The sequence below is a fragment of the Coenobita brevimanus genome, chromosome 27, assembly GCF_032717465.1.
Source record: "Coenobita brevimanus isolate Jiangsu-jjx chromosome 27, ASM3271746v2, whole genome shotgun sequence".
NCBI lineage: Eukaryota > Metazoa > Arthropoda > Malacostraca > Decapoda > Coenobitidae > Coenobita > Coenobita brevimanus.
This window is the reverse complement of record NC_136980.1, coordinates 13,483,329-13,505,484: the sequence shown is the minus strand read 5'-3', so window position 1 is coordinate 13,505,484 and position 22,156 is coordinate 13,483,329. Positions and strand designations below refer to the sequence as shown.

General features: G+C 40.3%; 1 protein-coding gene across 1 annotated transcript in view; it reads left to right on the top strand.

The window, feature by feature from the left end:
- Positions 1-22,156, top strand: part of LOC145394453 (estradiol 17-beta-dehydrogenase 8-like) — a 175,213-nt gene that overhangs the window by 44,484 nt on the left and 108,573 nt on the right. The window contains exon 2 of the mRNA XM_080268312.1: positions 17,366-17,482. Coding sequence (XP_080124438.1) covers positions 17,366-17,482 — 117 coding nt within the window. The remainder of the gene's footprint in view (positions 1-17,365; positions 17,483-22,156) is intronic.

Sequence of the window (22,156 nt, the reverse complement as noted above, 5' to 3'; positions counted from 1 at the left end):
ACACTGAAGTGTTCAATAATGTTCTGTACTGCATTACTATTAAAGTGATCCACCATGACACAAATATCAGTTTCAAATGAATCACACTGAAAAACATTGAAAAAAAAAAAATTAAGTTTTAACCTAACCGAACCTAACCTAACCTAACCTAACCTAACCTAACCTCCAGTATGACCTAATCAGTTTTACTTACGCATCTAACATTCTTGATCATCACTGTTATGGAGAATATAGATTATGCCCAATTTCGTTAAGGTGAAAGTCTGGAATAATACCAAAACAAGGCCTGTGACATGGACCCTCCCCCTCATTTCCCACGCACACACTTGGCCATGTGGGTCTTGTACTCTGTGATATTAACATAATTAGGATATCCCATGACATCTGCAGCTGCAAAGAATGATAAATATGCCCGTATCTATTCACAAATCATCGGCTTACCCGATATGAAATGCTTGCTGCAGAGCCAGAAGCCAGATGTAGGCCGTTGGCTGCCAATTCTCCCTCTTCACGGCACCTGTCCACTTATGTCGCCTTTCCTCATTGGCTGGAAACCTGTAGAAGTGTACAGTACTCCACTTCCAGTTTTCTGCCTTGTCCTACAGCCGAAGCCACACCAGTGGAATATCATTGTGGACTCTGCAATGCTGTCTCTCTAGCCTTCCGATAATTTGCCGGCCATTGTAGCGTTGTAAACAAGTCACATGACTCGTGACGTCACATGGAAAAGATCTATATTCTTAATACTTTCCACATTCCTTGTCTGTCCACCCTGTCATATACTTTCTCCAAATCCATGAAGGTCACAGACAACTTCTTTCCCTTCTCTAGAAACTTTTCCACTAAAATCCTTAGAATGAATATCTGATCCACACAACTTCTTCCCTTTCTAAAGCCTCTCTGTTCTTCTCTAATTCCTCTGTTATTTCCCTAACTCTGTCAGTAAGTGTCCTACTGTAGTGCCATAATTTTAAGTTTAGTATAAGTTAGTATAAGTTAGTATTGTAAGTGGAATTTTAAGCTTAGGTATTGATATTACTATAGTTCATACAGTTCATAATTTAGCCGTTAAGTCCTAAATTTAAGTTTAGTCTTAGTTGGCATTCATAATGTGAGCATGATTCTGTTATTGATAGTACTAAGTCGAGTATTGGTGTATGATTAACTATTATTACATTTGAACCAGCCGTTATTAACAAAGAAGTATAACCGCAGAAATTTTAGTAGGGATTAATAATCGTGAATATCTTCCTTCATATTCTGATCTAGAGATTTACATGTCGAAGTTAATAGTATTCCCCTTTTGAATTATGCAGTGAAGAAATGAGAGTTATCTGAGATATGATTGTTGGTGATAGGCATACGTGAAGCACGAATTCATGTTATTGTTCTCGTGTTGTCAGTCACGTAGGCACATGAAACAGGCATGGAAATAAATTGTTTGGATTCCTAATTGATTTGGTTTCGTTATGATTAAAGTTCCTGTATGCCTATTACAAAAAAATTTAAGCATCATGTCATTTTCCCTACAAATGCCAAGTGTAAAAATATTTTTCGTATTCTTTGGAGAGCTTAGTAGAAACAATAATATTACCAAGTAATCAGTTAAAGTTTTAGCCGATTACTGAGTGTTCTGATGATGACTATAAAAGGTGGGGAGCCACGCTAAACGATCAGATCGCCGCTCCTCTCTCCATCGTTCACAAATTAGTGCTCAAACTCTCATACCCCGCCCCCCCTTTCTCCCTCGTGTAATGAAAGTCCTCACATACGTTAGTGAGTTAAATTGATGACATTTCCTATGATCTTACTTGCACTGAATACTGAGATTGCCGCTCCTCTCTCCATCATTCAGAGATCGTGCTTTCAGGCCACTGCCTAACCTCTAACACTAAATCACACCCCCCCTACCCTTTTTCTTAGTTCCAGCAAGCAAAGTGCATATCGGCTGGTCCATTTGATTATGGTCCATGTAATTACTGTATCTAGATTGTACATGATTCTTGAGTTATTGTACAAGGTTAGTCCTAACAGAATTTCTTTGGTGGTAATCTTTAGGTTTCTTCCCGAAAAGTCCAACTGAGACAACAGGATTAATATATCAAAGTGTATCAGTATTCTTTGAGTAATAATTTAGATGGTAAAGATTCATATTTCTGGAGTTCCAGACCCTGATTATTGTTTGTCTGTTTTGTTCATTCACAGTTCGAAGAGTATCTGTCTTTCAGTTCTTAATGCTTAGTCAATCTTGGTTTAATTTTTTCAAGTTTCAATTTCGCTATCCTCTAAGGAATGATATAGACGAGATTGAGTGGCCCACAAAGGGTACTAATATCTAAACCGCTTACTCATTCTCAGATAAAATCACGCTACCCCATTTCTCATAATCCCTAAAATTCGAAGATCACGCTACCCCATTTCCCCATGATCTCCAAAGTTTTTGTCATTACAATGGTGGTCTAAAAAAATTTCGCGTTACACTACCATAAACTTTTCGTATTACACTAAGAAGACAAATGCCCCTATGATTTCCACACACTTCTTTTTTCCTTTTTCCCTTATACCTGACTTCCAATCCTCCGGGACTCTACCTTCCTCCCAGGCCAGTCTCCACATCTTCTACATCCATTCATCTACTATCTCTACCCCCCATGCTTCAGCATTTCACCACACACTCCATCAATTCCTGGGACTTCCCTCGTTTTGGCTTTTTCCATTGCTTCCAGAACTTCCATCCTACTGATTTCTTCTTCACTTCTCACATCCCAGCCATTCCCCAGCCACTTAAACTCACATTGCTTTCTTTCACTACACTCAACAATTCCTTAAAGTGTTCTCTCCAACTGCTCACTTTTTCTCCAATCTCTACTAGCAATCTACCCTTTTTATCTTTCACTCCCCGACTATCTTCTTTATCACCCTGTCTAACTCTCTTTACCTCTTTCCAGACCATTTTCTTACATTCTCTCCACTTTAAATTAAAATTCCTTCTAAATTCCTCATCCATACTCTTCTATTAACCTTTTCATCTCTCTCTTCCTCTCAATCTCTCATTTCGTCCACGCCGCTGTTCCTGATCCACTCACTAAATGCTTTTTTTCTTTGTGCACAGCCTGTCTCACCTGTTCATTCCACCATGCTGTTCCATGTACCCCATTTCATTTTCTCTTCACCCCACACACCACCTCACATGCTGCACGCACCTTCCGTGTCCCTCATCTGCTCCAGATCGTATTAACTCAGTCACTCCACTTCTTTCTTACATTCTGCCTTTTTTTTTTTTTTCATCCTCTTGCAACCTTTCTACCTTTCTTGTACGAACTACTTCCTCCTATCCTTCCCTTCTTCTATTCCTTCATTTCATTTTAACCTTGACTTTCACCACCACCAAGTGGTGATCAGAAAGTCCACCCCCCCAACCTCTATATGCTCCTGCATCCATTACACTCCTCACTATCATCCACACACACGTAATTAGGGGGGTGAAAATTTTGTGAATGTTATACCTCCGGGTCTTAAAATGAGCCTTGCCTGAAGACAATCATTGTCATGAAAAATATCCCGACCTATGAATTGTTTTGACTCCCTGTACATCCCCTTGAAGTATGAGATGTTCACCTATAATTCATTCAGACAGGTGTATTTTGAATAGGTGGTTCACAGCACAGTTTCATTGTCTTTGTACACGTCTAAGTTAATTCTTGATGTTTCAGAACAGTGTTGCTTTTTCTCAAACTAAGGGAAATTAGATCTATGACAGAGAAGATGCTGAACGATGAAATCTACCGAGAACGTAATAAATTCACTCTAGGCCTGTTGCCCACTGAGAAAGACGTCAAAGAACTAATGATCTTCCATGTTCGCCATCGTGGTGCTGGCCATGACCAACTTAGTCATGAACAAGCTGCTGCGCTGGTTGCAGACGGAGTCATAGATCATTACATTTGGGGCAGCATCTACACCAAAACCAAGAACAACGTGAAAAAGGCGATCCTGAAGTTATACGAAGAGTTTTCTTCTCTCCTTCAAACCAAGAACAAAAGAACTGAATCCTGGTGCCAGAACTGTGTTTGGCCATTCAACAACCCTGTGATAAGCACTCTTTTCGAGGTGGTGATAGAGGACGAATCATCCATCAAGAAGCAAGAGATGCTGTATGGTGTCAAAATGACCAAAGACGAAGAACCACATCTGCAAGATCAGAGGACAGCTAGGAAGATGTTTTGCGAACCGTTCGTGGGCAGGAAGTGGAAGAAAATGACACTGAGGAGACAGAAGAGCAAAGAAGGGATGGTCGAACTGATGAGGAGGGAAGCCATCGATCCGGCAAGACTGGATAAAGTTAGTTTGAGTAACCTCAAATGACCACGAAGATGAGTATCCAGAAGTCTGTGATGATGAAGAATACCAACCAACAGAGGAGGAAACATCCAAGAAGCGGAAGTTTGTGACAGACTTCTCATCCTCGTCAGTCGAGAAGACTCTTCCTGAAGACTGGAATCATATAAGGCACAGCCCACAAAAAGTTAGGCCGGAATATTATCGTGTCATCGACAAGTTGATGTCCAGCTTCCACATGTTCAACCTCAACTGGAAGTACTGCGATGAAGATGACCGTATCATCGATCTCGACACTGTTCCTCACAAGAAAAGCAACATCACTATAGGCAAAGCCATCGAAGCCTTCACTCTTTCCCGTATTGTGCACGAGATGTTGGACAGTGATGAGAAGGCCTTGATTACCTATCACGGTGATGGCAGCAAAACACAAGGGACTGGAGCGTATTCTGTCCAAGGAGTCATGATCAAGGGGAACTATTATCCTTTTCCAATGCTCAGAAATGCTTCTGAGACAAAGGAGAACCTAGCTGATATAAAAGTGGCTGTCTTCTCGATCTTGGCGGAGAGTGGAGGCGTACAAAGCCTGTGGAGCAAGACTGACTTCATCATGATGGACAGTGTCAGCCACAACATTGGATTCAGTGGAATGGTAGCTGAAAAGCTGGAAGTCGACCACATCCCTGACTACTTACTCTGCCAAGTTCATCCGAGTTTGATGTTCAACAGGGCACTGTGCAAGCTCTGGAGTGACGTCAACAAGACTATTGGGCCAGAGAAGATATTCTCAGGATTTCCTATCACAATAGGCAACTCTCAGGTATCTGTCGCTAAGAACTGGCTCGAATGTCTTCTGAGACTGGTCTCCCACGACTTCAGCCACAAGCAGTGAAACAAGGCAGACATGTTCGACATATTTCTCGGACAGAAGAAGAACGTGGCCAAGAGACTGCAGGAGAGGTTCAGCTCTCTTGTGTACATTTGTGCAGTAGCTCTCTTCTTGCACCAAGATGTGTCGAGTTTCTTGCTCAGGTTCCAGTCGATCACCAGTCAGCTGGCTTGCATAGTCAGGTGTTCCAAGAAGCTGGAATATGTGCGTATCTTGACCTCAGTGGGAGTGGTGATCGGTGTTCATCTGGTGGAATCATTCGTGTCCCCCACCTCCAGTAGGTCAACTGCTTATGGCCTTCCCTCAGCTGTGTCTGGATATAACCACAACCTCCACAGAGAGATTGCTGAACCTGTCTCAACCTACCTTCTCCTTCGTGAGTCATGAGACGTTTCGACACATTCTCTACCAAATGGAGTTACTGAAGCCAGCTGAGGCTGTGTTCCAGACGTACAGGGATGAATGCTGCCAGGTTCTGGAGGTCCTGCTTCCACAACGTGCTGCTGGGTGGTTGAGACAGAGAGGAGACATGTTTCAGTTTGGACCGAATGCCGACTCTGAAACTCCCCATCAGCTGAGTGAGATAGATCAGGAGAAGCTTGCTTCTGTGCCCATCAACAATCTGAACCCTGAAAGATCTGTGGGTGCCATCAACTATGGGTTGAAGTTGAAAGGGGCTAAGCAGCTAAAGGTAACAAGCAGAGCTCACATCAATGCAGCAGGATCTGGGCTGATTGAGGACAAAGAGATGGACGTCAAATGTTACAAGAAATTGACAAGCAGCAATGGAGAGCTTCCTCAAATCATGAAGGAGTGGGATGAGCAACAATAGAAGTTGAGGGAGGAGGGAATGAACGAGAGACAAATGGCTAATATCTCCGTAGACAGAAATGCTGATTTAGCTCATCTCAAGGATCTTGGTGGTCCATTCACTGACGCAGAGGAGGTGGACCGATTCATTGTCAGAAACATCAGCGAGAAGAACAAGAAAGATCGACTGTATCTTGAAATCGGGCATGCGAGGAACAGTTGTGTGATATACCCAAAACAGGCGGATATCTTCAAGCTCAAGAAGAACCACAGAAACCTCTCCAAAGAGACACTCAAGTAACCTCAAAGTGTACCTGAGGAAACTTATGTAGTGCAATGCTTATCTTTGATGACAAAATGCCTTAAAATTACGATCAAGTGCCCCCCCCCCAAAAAAAAAAAAAAAAAAAAAATCCCGGTGTTGTAACTTCTCTAGTTTCCGAATTTACAATGATTTATAGAGAAATTGACGATTTAGAGTACACACGGATATTCACGGTTCTTAAGAGGCGGATTCTTGCACGAGTTCCCAAGCCAATCTGCCTAAATGGTCTGTGGGCAGACATGCCCTATATTCAGACCCCATGTACAAGGGGTCAAACGACATTTTAGGCGAACAATAAGATTAGCATTAGATTCGTGGCTTGATGGAGCACCTTTTGAAACCCAGAGACTATGCAAAATCAGAAAAATCGCAAATCTGCCACTCCCCTAACATAATCAGTCATTGTCTTCCGTTCGTTCGGTTCACCAACCACGTTTCTTATCACTTGCCACGAATACCAGTGGATCATTTTATGTCTAAAGAGGGTATTGACTATCACCAACCCCCTCCTTGCACAAATGTCCACTAGAGCACTGCCATTTTCATTCACTTCTTCAGGCACACCCAGGGGGAGGCGGTGGCTCAATCGGTAGAGAGGTGGCCTGCAGTCCCACTGGACCCAGGTTCAAATCCTGGCTGGGGCAGGGAACAGTTTAAGGATTTGAATTTCTTAAAAATCAGACTTTACTGATCTACCAGAAGACCTGCCGACATGTCGTAAAAACACCCCCACTAATATCAATACACCAGTCCTGTATGAGACAGCCCTAGCATGTATTCAGTATGGACGGTGGGTGTTAGCGCCAAAGTGGTGACATGTAGAGATGTATGGTATGTAGGAGGACTACTGGGCCTTGAGAGCAGGCTGTGAAGCCTATGCCCAGAATCGGACAAAAAAAAAAAAAAAAAAAAAAACTCAATCAGTCTTCACATTCCCTACTTTTCCATTCATATATCAAAAAACACTCTCATTCCTTTGAAACTTTCCCATGCACACTTCCACAGTTGTCAAGACCTTCTCTTTCACTCTACTTGGACAATCTTGCAACTAATCAATACTCTTTGATATTCTCTTTCCATCTCTTGCACACAAAAATACACACTCATTTGGCCTATCATTCTCAACCACTCCCGTACATATACCCCCATCCATTCTCCCATTCTCTCACACTCTCACCTCACCATTTAGTCTCGGTTATTCCACATAAATCCACTTTTGCACCCTGAAATGGCCGGGCAGTAGGCAACCTCTCATTCGCCATCATTTGTACCCCTTACATTATATCTATATATCTATCTAATCTATCTGCCTGCCTGTATGTCTATCTGTCTGTCTGTCTATATCTATATATCTGTCTACCTATATATATGTGTGTGCGTGTGTGTAGGCTGACAAATAGACAAACCTTCTCTTTTATTCCCTTCCCCGCTCATCGCCTCTATAAGGCAATATACAGGCCATCCCTGGCCACGCTGATTGCCTCATATGAGGTGATGGGTCTCCTCACCATAATTTCAAGCACAAGAAAGTGTCAGTGGTTTCCATGGGAACGTTGACTCTCCCTCTATGCCACCAGGAGCTGTTGCCAAGCCCTGCCACGCGGCAGTTGCCAAATATCACATATTTGGTAGTTAAGTTCTTGTTTGTAACCAAACATTGACAGATTCCCACCTGTCTACCTCCCACGGTGATGGCGACTTATTGCCGCCCTCACACCCACCCAAGAGGCGTAAATTACAAAAAGTCGAGGGTGATGAAGAGTTGAAGCTCAGAAACACTTGATCTGATGACAAAAAAATCAGCTTATATTTAATAAAGTCCAAAAAAATGACTCAGGGAAGGTAATTAGGTTGATAAGAATTATCGCAGCGGGGGATACATACAACTTAAATGTTTCACAATTTAATCTGAATTATGCTCTCTGGGCGTAACCCTCAGATTTACATGTGAAGTTTCACCACTTCGTTTCTTTAGACTACGATTTATTAATGATGAATATCCACTGCATGTACATTCGTAGCTCTCAAAAATCTAATTACTGCATAAAGGCCTTCTTTGTGCCTCTGCTTCAACATGATGGCCATCATTTATTGGCGGTCACCTCCATGTGGGTACTGTACAGTGCTGCCAACAGACATAATTGCCAGCTGTAACAATATATTTTTTAAACCAAATCCGATCAGCCTAGCTTCAGTTTTTGTGATGCTCTGTGCCTTGTGTACTTGTTTCACGTCTGCTTCACATACATAGATAGATAGATACATACATACATAATGATGCTGCTCCTGACTCTCTTCCCTGCACCATCACATATTCTAAACAACCTACTTAACTCCTTAACCGCGGGTATGTAGGAAGCGCGCCGTGCCCGTCCCGTGAGGATAATTGTGCTCCGACTGTTTTTTTTTAATATTTGCCAAAAATCAGTTATTAGTCCTAGAATATTATAATTTTATTTGCTTATGGCGCATACCTTCAGCTTTCTCCTGCGATGTTTGTTGAGCCTTCGTCGACTACCGTAGGACTTGTGGAGACTTCTGAAGTTGGGGGATGAAGTCTCCACTTTACACTTTCCAATACCCCATAATATGGTTACCACTGCCTGATATTATCATCACTACAAACACTATTCTATGAATTTCAAGTAATTGGAATCCATACAAAAAACAAAACAAAAAAACACTGTGAAAGCAATGTAAATTACGAGCATGTATGAGCTATCCACCCGCGCTCGTTCCCCGCTGGTATTCAGAGGCGGAGCTTTCATTTATTATAAACACACTAACACTTTATATTCCTAGTACTATTACACTTATTTATATATACAATATATATCCATAAGTTTCCTTCACTACTAGTAGGTTATTTTTACTCCAGGCATTCACTTTCTCATTCAGTAAACTAGCATAGAGAGCAAAACTTTCACTTTCACTGTCATTACTCCAAGTATTTATACTCATATTCTTATATTAGTAATTATTTCCTTTTCCATATACATTTTCTATTTTATTTACATTATTTACATTTCTGTTTTATTCACACCGTGTTGTGCATTGTCACTTGCAGTAACTAAGGGCTCCTTTCCCTTGGAGCCAGGATGAACTTGGGACACTGAAGCACTCGTACTTGGAGTTTCTGTCACCATTTCCTCCACTGGCTCATCACACGATTCACCAGAAAGATCGTAGTCACTGTCCATCATTATCATGGATAAATTAGCCAGTTGACGTTCCACAGCAGAGTCAGTTAGTCGTTTACCCCTTCCCACATGAGGTTTAGTAGGGGTAGAGGACACAGGGCCCTTTGCAGTGGGCTCAGAAGCGGCGGAAATGGAGGGGCGCGAATCCGACATGATTTCACCTCGAAAGACGACAGTAATCTGAATGATGTGGCATATTATGGGCAGGGAAGGGTTGACAATCTCAGCATGGTGACAGCTGCTAATTTATTTGCTGTGAAATGATTGACAGGAAATCGAGACAATACATAATAAATTAGGTAGTTCCAGGAGAATGTACATATCACTTAGGCTTCTCCCCTCCTTTCTTATATATATTTTTATTACGAGAATAGGTCACATGGCATATTTCAAGGGGAAATAAACAGGGAAAATTAGTGAACAAGTGCACGTGGGGTGTTGCCAGGTGATAATTAGCCCATTCTAGGTGTATGGCAGTATCAATTACTTTTTCTTTTTTTTTTCTTTATAATATTGTATTGTATAAGAATAGGGCATAGGGCACATTTCAATGGATGAAATGAGTGGAAAACTCCGGGCAGGATTTGCATAGCACAGCGTGGCTGGGCAGGTGGAAGGAGAGGGTAATGGAGGGGAGGTAAGGAGGGGAGTCAAGGACAGGGGAGAAATGGCTAAATTGTCAACAATGCATTGGAGTACAGATGACATTAGCAGCGCTGACTATACCTGGACACTGGCAGTACTGACAGATGATACAAGCCACCACTTGCAGGCCCGAGCAAATTCAAAATAACACAGAATCACAAAAGTGATGCCCCATGGTATGATCCCTTGTGCCCAAGCATCACGAAAAGGGGTTAACGGACATATTCTCATAAAACAAAGGCTTTTGAGCACTTTCTTACCACTATACTGTGGACAAAACACACTGAGTATATTTTTGCAGCCTCAAAGTGTTTCCATCCGAAGGGTCTGTTTGGGATTCTTCCTCACACAATGCCACTCAAGGATCACCCTTGAGGTTGGTTACCCACAGCTTTAAATGTCGGGATTGTGTAGCATTGCCCTGAGTTCCATTTATATGGTGCAAAATGGGATGGGCCAATGGCTGGATGGGTTAAAATGTCTATGCTGCAGATATGACTAGTATAAATAAAATACGAGTGAACTTCTAACTGACATGCAGAGGGGACCAAAAAATATAAGTTGAGGAGACTTCTTACGGAAGACTTGATGACTCTTTTTTTTTTTTCCCCAGGACAGCTAACACCTACAAGTTTCTGAATATGATGGAAACTCCCAGCGTGATTGGAACTACACTATTGAATGTTTCGGCAACAGAGATGGCGGATATAATTTTAACATCACAGTAACCAGTTTGATGATGGTAATCAGTAGTGACCTAAGGGAACTGGCAGTTCAGAGTAAAACAGAATATTTAAGGGCATTGATGTGAAAGCATTCATTGCCTCTAGCATCTGTTTAGCAAGGAATTATGGGAATTTACACTTAAAGGATACCATTCGTCAAATAGGTTACTGAACTTTAGCTAATATGCCTACCACTATATATATATTATGTATACTATTAAAGGTGCTATCCTACCTCTGTGTGTGTGTGTGTGTGTGTGTGTTCTTACCTAATTGTTCTTACCTAATTGTATCTTTACAGGAATGAGTCAAGCTCGTATTGTCCCGTGTCTTAAACCATATTTATCGTACATATCCTTAAAGTTGTGAATTGTTTTGGCACACACTGTTTCATTCGGTAGTGCATTCCACTGATCAATTGCTCTATTTGGGAAACTAAATTTCCTTACGTCTTTATCACCTCTCTTTTTATGCAGTTTTTTGTAGTGTCCTCTTGCTGATGCTTCCCCATACGTTAAGTAATCATTTATGTCTATTTTCTTCTTCCCTGATATGCATTTATATAACATTATCATGTCACCTCTTTTCTTTCTGTCCTCTAGTGTTGGTAGATTTAGTTTATTTAGTCTTTTTTCGTAGCTTAGATCCCTTAAACTTGGTACCCATCTTGTAGCCGCCCTTTGAACTTTTTCAATCTTGTCTATGTGTTTTTTGAGATGAGGACGCCAGACTACTGATGCATATTCCAGGGTTGGTCTGATGAATGATGTTATTATCTTTCTTAACATGTCTTCATTTATGTATGTAAACGCTATTCTCATATTGGCAAGCAGTGTATACATGTTCCGTACCTTCTCATTGATGTGGTCAGCCGGAGATAGTCTGTTATTGTCACACCTAGGTCCTTCTCTTTTTCTGATGTGTGTAGGGTTTTATTTCCTAATGTATAATCCCAATCAGGTCTTTTTCCACTTTTACCAAACTTGATTACATGACACTTGTCCACATTGAATTCCATTTTCCATGTATTACTCCATTCATGAAGTTTATTTAATTCTTGTAGCTCTTTACAAGAGTTTGTGTCAGTAATTCTCCTTTGTATTTTTGCATCATATGCAAACATATTTAGATAGCTTTCATTTCCAGTGTTACTGTCTATATCATTTATATACACTAAAAACATGATTGGTGCCAGCACTGAGCCCTGTGGTACTCCACTAGTCACTTCTTTCCATGATGAGTAATTTCCCCTTAGCACTGTTCTCATTTTTCTTTTCATGAGAAAATCTTTCATCCTACAATACAGTTTGCCTCGAATTCCTCCTTGATGGTACAGTTTCCATAAAAGTCTTTGGTGTGGCACTGTGTCAAATGCTTTCTTGAAATCTTAGTAGATACTGTCCACCCATCCTTCTCTTTCCTATAATGTGTCTGTTACTCTGTCATAGTAGCTCAACGGATTAGTAACACATGATTTTCCTTTTCTGAAACCAAACTGTCTTTCTGTTATCATACTGTGTTCTTCAAGGTGATTTACCCAAGCTTTTCTTATAAGCTTTTCTAATACCTTGCATACAACACTGGTTAGTGATACTGGTCGGTAGTTAAGTGGATTTTGTCTATTCCCTTTCTTGAAAAAGGGAACAATGTTTACTTTTTTCCAAATATCAAGTAGTTTACTTTGACTCAAGGATTTCTTGAAAATTAAAAATAATGGTTTACTTAGCTTCTTTGTACATTCACGTAGCATCCAACGTGAAATTTCATCAGGATCATTTGCTTTTCCTTTGTCTAATTTACTTAGCTCCTCCTGTATTTCTTTTTCTGATGTTTGTATATCTGGTAGTATGTGTGGGCATGCATGTTCCACATAATCCCTCTCAAAATTTTTTTCCTCTGTAAAAACTGATTGGAAATTCTTGTTTGGTGCTTCACAAATATCTTTCTCTTGTGTATAGGTGATTCCATCTTCCGTAATGGATTGTATTTTATCTTTTACTTTGATTTTGCTTCTGATGTAGCCGTAAAATAGCTTTGGTTGATCACTACATTTATTTATGATATCCTCCTCAAACTGTTTTTGGGCTTCCCTCCTTATTCTTGTATAATCGTTTCGTGCCTGTTTGTAATTATTATATGCCCTTTCACTATTGTGTCTCCTGTATCTATTCCACAACAAATCTCTTTTTTCTTTTGATTTTTTACATTCTGTATTGCACCATTAATTTCTTTATTTTATTTTCTGCTTCTTTGTGATGGATGTACTTCTGGGCTCCTATTTCATAGTGTTCACAGGAATTTTCATATATATTATTTAAATCTTGTCCTCTAAGTTCCTTTTCCCAAGCAGTTTCTAAGAAGTACTTCTTTAGGTCATGATACTTTCCCTTTTTATAGTTTAGGCTCTTTTTGTAACTTTCAATGCTGTTATCTATGTCATATGCAATCCTGAAATTGCAATTTAGTACTGCATTGTCGCTTTTGCCAAATGGAGGATGATATATTAAATTGTCCGCATCGTTTTCTTGCCTAGTAAATATGAGATCTAGCATTGGGGGCACATCGAGTCCTCTTTTTCTGGTTCTTTCCCTTACATGTTGCGTTAGGAAAAACTCTTGCACAAGATCCAGGAGCTTATGGTCCCAACAGCTTTCTTGGCTTATTATATCAAGAGTATTCCAATTTATATTTGTATTAAAATCTCCAGTTAGTGTAATTCTTTTCGATTTCTCTTCCATTTTATGTAGTAATGCTCTTAAACTCTGAATTGTACTCTCCGCCAGGTCCTCATATTCGTCTCTTTCCCATGTGTTTGATCTGGGTGGCATGTACAAATTGGCTACATTTACTTTCCCTTCAGATGTATTTATCTCTACTGCAGTCAGTTCTACTTGTGAGGGTATATCTAATTCTATTTCTTTGACTTTTAGATTTTTCTTAGTTAATATTATAATTCCTTCTCCTTTTTTTAAGTTCCTATCTCTTCTCCAAATATTATATTCCTCATGTTTAGGATGTCATTCGATATCCTTGGTGTTAATTTTGTTTCAGTTAGGCATATTATATGTGGTTCATTTTCTCTGACATAATCATTCATCTCTAATAATTTAGATACCATTCCATCCACATTTGAGTACATAAACTTAGTCATCTTTTTTATATAGTTGTCATGACTTGGTTCTACTATCTTCCTCCTTTTTATTCCCTCCTGGTTATGTACCACTTTCGTACCTGAAATCCTATTACTTTGTAAAAAAAAAAAAATATTCTTCTCCTCTGATCTTCCCTCATTTTTTGTTTTTGCTTCCTCTCTCTTCTCTTTCAGTAATTCCAGTTCCTCTTGTGTTAGGCATCTTTTTATCCATACATTTTTGAACTCCTCTTTTTCCATAAGATTCTTTGCATTTTTTAGTATCTCCTCCACGGTGTTTACACTGTGGAAGGTTACCTTTATGAGTCTTGACTTGCTTTTCTCGTATTTCCCTAACCTTTTGTGTTCCTCTATGTCTTTACTACAGATTTCCTCTGATACTTCTTTCAATGTGCCCATTACATTTGCCATCTCGTTTTTGTCTCTTGAGATCTTGTTTTTTACTTCTTCATCTTCTATACCAGTGATTACTATAGATTTGTTGATATCTACTGAATCTCTGACTAACTTAGGATTGTTTTAGATTATTCCTTTCACTTCCTTTTTAATGCTTTTTTCTTCCAACCTTGTTTCCAAGTCTTTCTTTACTTTCACCATTTCAGCATAAGTCGTTTCCACATCATTTTTGTAGCTTTGCACAGCTTCATTCACCTGTGTTATCTTATCCTCAATATCACTGCTATGATCTATCAGACTGCTTACTTGCCTAATTGTCTCTGTATCATTTTTGAACTCTTCCATAATACTCTCGTTGTTGACTACTGTACTTGCCATTTCACTAATTTTCCTCCTAAGTGTACCCACTTCAACTGTTAGCTCATTTATGGTTGTGTCTTTCTTGTTGACTTCCTTTCCTAATTTTTCTATTTCTTCCTTTTGCAAGTGCATCTGTTTCTTAATTTCATCAATCTCATTTTGAAAAGCCGTCTCTAACCTATGTACTCGTTCAGCCAGTTTGTTGTGAGTTTCCATTTCAACCAGTCCTTGGTAGAAATCATCATCCTGCTTTCTACCTTTATCCCTTTTCTTTTCCAAATTTGCTTTACTAAAGTATGTGGTCATTATGCAGTACTAAAAGCGCATATAGTACTTACATTCCCTGGGGCAGATTGTAGACTAAACAACGATCAGCTGATTGTGCGTATTCTTTGTGCTGCATGTTTACTTTTCTGTTTGACCAAGTCTTACTTAAAACTTTTTTTATTTTTTTTATTTTTTATTAAACACCATTTAGTCTAACCTGGCACAGAGCTTGACTCATATAAAGATACTTATTTAGGTATTGCCGCTGGCCGAGTTGGCCAGGTATAGAGCGGTGTCGATGTGCGTCTGCTCTCTCTCGGTGCCTCGGTGTGTGTGTGTGTGTGAACTTATAAGTCATCCTGTGAGTGAACCTTGGATGAATGAATGGGTTGGTTGGTGTACAGATGGGTGGGGTGGGATTTCTGGGTGAGTATGTGTGTGTTGTGGGCAAGGTGGGAGGGGTGAGTGTGAGTGAATAGATGGGGTAGGTTGGTGGGTGGGTGGGTAGTGGGCAAGATGGATGGTAGATTTTGTGGGTGCACCGAGGATGGATGGGTGGCAAGGGACCGGGATATGTTGCTGGTCATCAAAATAACACAGAGGACTCAAACAAAATAACAGCGCCTCCATCCTGGTCTTGTTATTAACCCTTTCCAGCATTACTTCCTTCCTCCTGTCCCCCCTACACCCTCCCAGCCAAATTGTTGTTGTTTTTGAGCAACTGCAGTCTCTCTGGCCGAACAGATCCATCAAGAACATACCGGCAACTGCCCCTGTAGGGCCATCCCATGCAGTGAACCGATGTTCCCCCACGGTTGACACAGCAAGTTGCAAGGAAAAGAATGTAAAGTTTGGTTCCTGGATTAACTCTGCATTTGCGTCTCTCTATCCAGTTAGCAGGGGCACCATATTAGGCTCCACAGGACTGTAAATGTTTCCTGGGTTACAGGAAACCATTAGGCTTGTCAATCAGTTCAGAACCAGCTGAAGTGAAGAGAAGAATATTAAAATGTGAGAGGAAAGATGGGTATACAGGAAGAGAGAAATTCACACACAGAAATAGGATACTAAAGGCGCAGGAAGAAGTAGACACAATTACAGCAAATGAATGGATGACGGTCACCACCACCTACTTGACTAGTATACAAAGGTTATATTCGAAGTTGCTGGGGAGAATTCATAAGACGTCTTCCTTAGTAATTCAACCTGCACAATACATCGCGGTATCTTCTTCCTTGTGACTGATATACATCGATATTAAAACGTAATTTGTACACAAAAGAAAGTACATGGTCATTACGTAAAATAAATTGCTAAGAAAGATGTGTTACGAAACCTGCCACGTCACATAGAATATGGCGTTAAATCTCAGGACACATGAACAGTTTGACGAGACGACACCGCCTTTGTTGACTATGGCAGCCTAAGCCAAGCAGTGTGTAGTTGTGTAAAATTATGCTGGTCAGTGAGATTTCTCAAGACCACAATGCCAAACTGTTAGTCCCACTGTTAGCATCAGACTGGAAAAGTGCTCATCCGTCCTATATTATCACCAATCTTTTCAGTCCGATGAAACACTGTTAATTTATATTTGCTACCTCCAGGCGATATCAGTCAGCTTAGACGAATTGGAAAGGTTTGATACAGCACTGATTAATCCCTTGATTCAAAGGTCTCTCCTGATTTGAATAAATTCGTATGAAGGTTTCAAGAAACTGTATGAATAATCGGAATGAATGGATTAAATAGTATTCTTGTGTGTCTTGTCCTGCTATATCACGTGGTCTCATGGGGCTTGTATACAAAACAGTGTTGTATGGATGCTTGTACAACTACAAAAATAAATGTCGATTCAATTTGTTATGATTAATACGGGGACTGTGAGCAATGATTTCAAAACCCAGTGACGCGATCGTTCGATCTCAGGAGTCTTCTCAGAATATTGCGTGAGAGTTTGATAATTGTTCTATTAAAAAGACAGAGTACTATTATTATCCTCCATTGTACATGAAACTGCAGCCATACTTCTCAAGGAGTACTGAGTACTGACTGACAGTACTGTGCAGCAAGCAGAGGGCACTGAGCACTGACTGAGAGTATAAGAGAGAGAGAGAGAGAGAGAGAGAGAGAGAGAAAGAGAGAGCACCGGGTACTGACTGAGAAAATTGTTCACTGAGATAGCAGAGCACTCACTAGATACAATGCTAGATATTTAAAGAGTAAATTTTACAGTGAACTGATTACTGCCTGTCACTTCAGGCGGCGGGAGCGGCATTGGGCGTGCATGCTGTCAGGTGCTGGCCAGGGAGGGCGCCCAAGTGGTGGTCGCTGATATCAACCTTCAGGCGGCCAAACACACCCTCACTCTCATGCCTGGTGAGTCACTCTCCTGCCTGGTGAGTCACTCTTCTGCCTGGTGAGTCACTCTCCTGCCCGGTGAGTCATTCTCCTGCCTGGTGAGTCACTCTTCTGCCTGGTGAGTCACTCTCCTGTCCATTGCGTCACAGACTAGCCAGAAGTAAAGTTATGTTTGCATGATGCGCCGTTGTGTTCAGTGTAATACTATGGAGAAAATGGTCAACATAAGCAACAGTCTGCTGACAACTCTCTCTCTCTCTCTCTCTCTCTCTGTTTCCATCAGTCTATCAGTCAGTTAATCTATCTATCAATTCATCCATCAATCTATCATATCTCTATCTGTCTATCTACATCTGTCTATCGATCTATATCATCAGCAGCAGCGGTTTGAGTGTCCACTGCAAGACCGGCCTATCCCGACCGAAGTGGGGTCGATACAGCCTATGTATCCTTACCAAGTGTCTTAGGCTGTCTGGTAGAGACTGTATGTACTGTAGGGTGAGAAGTGCTTGTAAGTGTGATTGTAATAATGGAGTGGCTTTGGATGTAGTCTATGAACCAAGAGTAATCGGTCCGCACAAACTGACTGGATGCAAGCATACTTTATAATATGCGACACTGGTTCAACCACAGCACCCCTTATGTCCGCCAAAGCAGTAAATTTTCCAAAGTTTGTTACCCTGGCTGGGTGCGAACCCTCATTCTCCCATGAGTGAAAAAGCACACTTTACCACTGTAACACAGAGGCTCCTCTATCTATCTATCTATCTATCTATATCTATATCTGTCTATCTATCTGTCTGTCTGTCTGTCTCTCTCTCTCTCTCTCTCTCTATGTATGTATATATATATATATATATATATATATATATATATATATATATATATATAAACTATATATACAGTAAAAGTTCATTAATCCGAACACTGATAATCCGAAAATCCCAGTAATCCGAGTTTTTGAAGAAGGCTGACAGAAACTCCAAAAGTTAAAAAAATCAAAATTAAAAAATTCAAACTGGGACCCAAATGGGCTGAAGAGCCGAGCGGTGTGGTCGTGGAAGTTTCATGTATACTTTGATAAACTGGTGCATCTCAATGAACAAAATAATCATTACAATGGGGCTGAGGTGATCAATTTCCATATCTTGCGAAACGAGTTCTACAAGAAATGTGCGCAGGCTGTCAGGCAGGCTGATATCCGTGACTGGCTGGAGTGCATGAGCAACCAGGCAGGTAAATCCACCGATGATGACACAAGACCAGGTACCCACACTCCAAAGAAGGCACCTCAAGGAACCCTAGAAGAAGCAGGTAGTCCTGAGCCGATGCTCGAGGACGATGAGTGAAAGTGGTAAACAAAGTGAAATATATAGTACCGTAGGTTTAAGGAATTTCCCACAGTAATACATATTAAGCTTTTGTGCTTTTACAATACGTGCATATTATTATTAACCCTGGACTTAGTCTAATTGGATTTACCAGCCTACAACTGCTGTTCTCAACACTACGCATTACTGGCGAGTTAAACAACCCATAACATCTCTTAATTTACCAATTACAGTTCTTGTCTTCAGTAATACATTTATAAGTACAATATTTGTATAATATGTAAAATAATGTTATGTGCCATACTGTATTATGAATGAATGAAAAGTGATCCTTTCGGTAAAATTTCAGTTTAAACATGAAATTAAGTGTCCTAGGGGTCCCACCCAAAAATCCGAAAAATCTGATAATCCGAATGATTCTCGGTCCACTGCCATTCGGATTAATGGACTTTCACTGGAGAGAGAGAGAGAGAGAGAGGGAGAGAGAGAGAGAGAGAGAGAGAGAGAGAGAGAGAGAGAGAGAGAGAGAGAGAGAGAGAGAGAGAGAGAGAGGAAAGTAACTTGCTGGTGGTAGGCACATACATTTACGTCACTTAATATTGTGCATACTACTTTTCATAAATGAGAAGACATGGTCACGTTTGAACTTTCGAAGCACAAGAACACAATTATTGAGTGACTCATATCACTCAGCTGTGAACGCATTAAGCTCACCCACTCCCCTCCCGCTCTCTCTCTCTCTCTCTCTCTCTCTCTCTCTCCATCGAAACCTTAGCATGATTTAAGTTATTCATACCTCAATAAATACATGGTTATGATCTTACAACGCCAGTTCATTTTCTTTAACTAAGGGCATTCTGACAATAACATGATTATAAGTATCAGGTTACTTAACTTTCTGCGTATTGAATTGGCATAATATGGCAATTATTCAGCACCAGTAAAGTAGTCTGTTACTGTCATGGGCGATGTTTACATGTCATCTATAGCTCCTTCACCTTGACTTGTCCCGAATTGTTTACCTTTTGCAGCTTATTTTATGTACCTCAGTGGCAGAAGACAGTGCTACGCCTCAATGTCCTTCCTATAGCAATTCCTCGTGACTAGCCACACCTTCCGGAGTTAATCTACAGTGTTGTTCCAACTTAAGATTTTAGAGGGACAGTGACAATTTTAGGCCAAATTAGAGTCAAAAGAGCATAGTTTCCCCAGCAGTATTTCTCTCCTTAACTCATGGCCAGAGATGCCAACTACTAATTTAAATGACAGTTCATTAATCACACACAGAAACGTAGATAGGTTATCGTTTGTATTTGTATAAGTTTCATAAAGTAAAGCTGTTATGCACTATCTTAAACAGTGTTAGCCCCACATCCCGTAGCAAGAATTATTTCGTGAATATTCCATGGTGTGGGTTGCCATGTCATAATCTTCTTAAAATTATGCATTCCAAAACCACAGATTAAGGAATACAAATAATATCAACAATTTCTTCATAATCGTATGTATTAATTTACAAACTATTTACTGTCTTATAACCTAGAGTGCCGTGTTAGGTGCAGTAGCATTTAAGTTTATGGGTTCATTAGACAGTCAGTCATTTGTCACCAATCAACCACTTCTCTGGTTTTACAAAGTGCTCATACTTTAAACCCTTGAGCTGTGACACTCTCTCTGCACTTACAACAGTGACAATACACTCAGCTGGATTAAAAAGAAGAAAAATACAGTAAACATCGCTGGCTTGTTCATTGCATCAAACAATACACACAGAATTTATAGATGGACTGTAAAAAAAAAAAAAAAAAAAAATGCATTGCACTTTGATTTACATTGTATATTTGTACTTAATCTTCTCACCCACTTCTTTTCTAACAGCTATGGAATTATTTTGCATGGCATCAGATAGCTTTCTCCTTTTTCTTCAAAATATGCAAAGTGTGCATTGGTGGTGTTTTTGTTTAACGACTGTTTGTCAGATTACAATTTTTCTTGCATTTTCAGTTTTTGAGTCATTGGCAGATGAAGGTTATCATCAGTGGCGCAGCCAGGAGGGGGGGGCCACGGGGGCCCGCCCCCCTCCCCCACGAAATTTCTACGTGTGTTCGAGAATAGACTGCGAATCTTAAATGCCGAATAGGATTAATCCAGGGTGTAGTACTCGGTATGTCACATATTTGGAGAACTGAAAAAATATGCAATTCTGAGTAAAAGTCTTGTATACACATATACTTTTTAAGCCTTTACTTAAGGTGCGAGACAGATATTCAAATTTATGCATGGGGAGCCGTTGGCGCCTGGAGAGGTGAGGAGAGGAGGCAGGAAAGGAAGCAAGAAATGTGTGCTGCTCTGCGAAATTTTCAGTTTTTTTATGTACCTTATGACACATTATCTTCAAAATGGGAAACTCCGCTACTAACAGGTTTATGTAATTAACTAGTTAGGAGTACCTGTGGGAACGTAGGCCTACATGTGGCAGAACTGGCAAGAAAAATAAACTATCATGGCAAAATTTACTGCCCATCAGCTGAGCGTCACTCGCTTATCACTTGCCTGCACCATCAGTCATCAGTCAACTCTCATCAGATCGTGTTGCACCAGTGACCATGTTCATACAACTTGCTAATTATGCTACTTGCACGTTGTACTGTGACAAGAAGTGAAAAGACGTATTCCATGGATTTCCCTGGATCACTCTATTATGAAACGGAAGCAGCCGCAGCAATCAAGTATATTGGACTTCATGAGTTCAAGTTCTAAAAGGTCAGTTTATGTTTAGCAAATGCATTACATTGTAGAGGATATTATCACTGCCAGAAATAATAACGAATGATAATGTCATGCCATGAGCTTTAAATAAGTGTAAATGTGCGCAGAAACTAGAAGCCAATGATTGCTTAAGATTTTCCTTGTGATATATTTCAGGCTTTAGCTACCTGTGCCCTGTGTGGCAACCATCACTGAAGGAAACTAATCATCACTGAACTAAGTGAAGTATTTAACAGACGATGGATTTTCATATTCATTAACGTTGAGTGTGGTGAGTTGGGACAGTGTGGGGACACGAGGTGAGTTGGAACAGTGGGCACTGCAATGCCAAATGCCAAGACATTTCCGTGTTATGGTGCCCATTCAATAGCCCTGCCCCAACTTTACAAATGTTGTTAATGCTAATTTTCTATAGAACCATGAATAATGCATGAAAAATGTGCAAATATGAAAGGGTAGCATTTTGACCTTTGTAGAATTTCATTTTTGAAAATACACATATTTTGCCAATTTTCCTCTCACAGTCAGTTTTAGAGCTAAAGGTCTACGTTTTGGTGGGTGAAATCTTCAGTTGTCATAGTTTTTTGTGAAT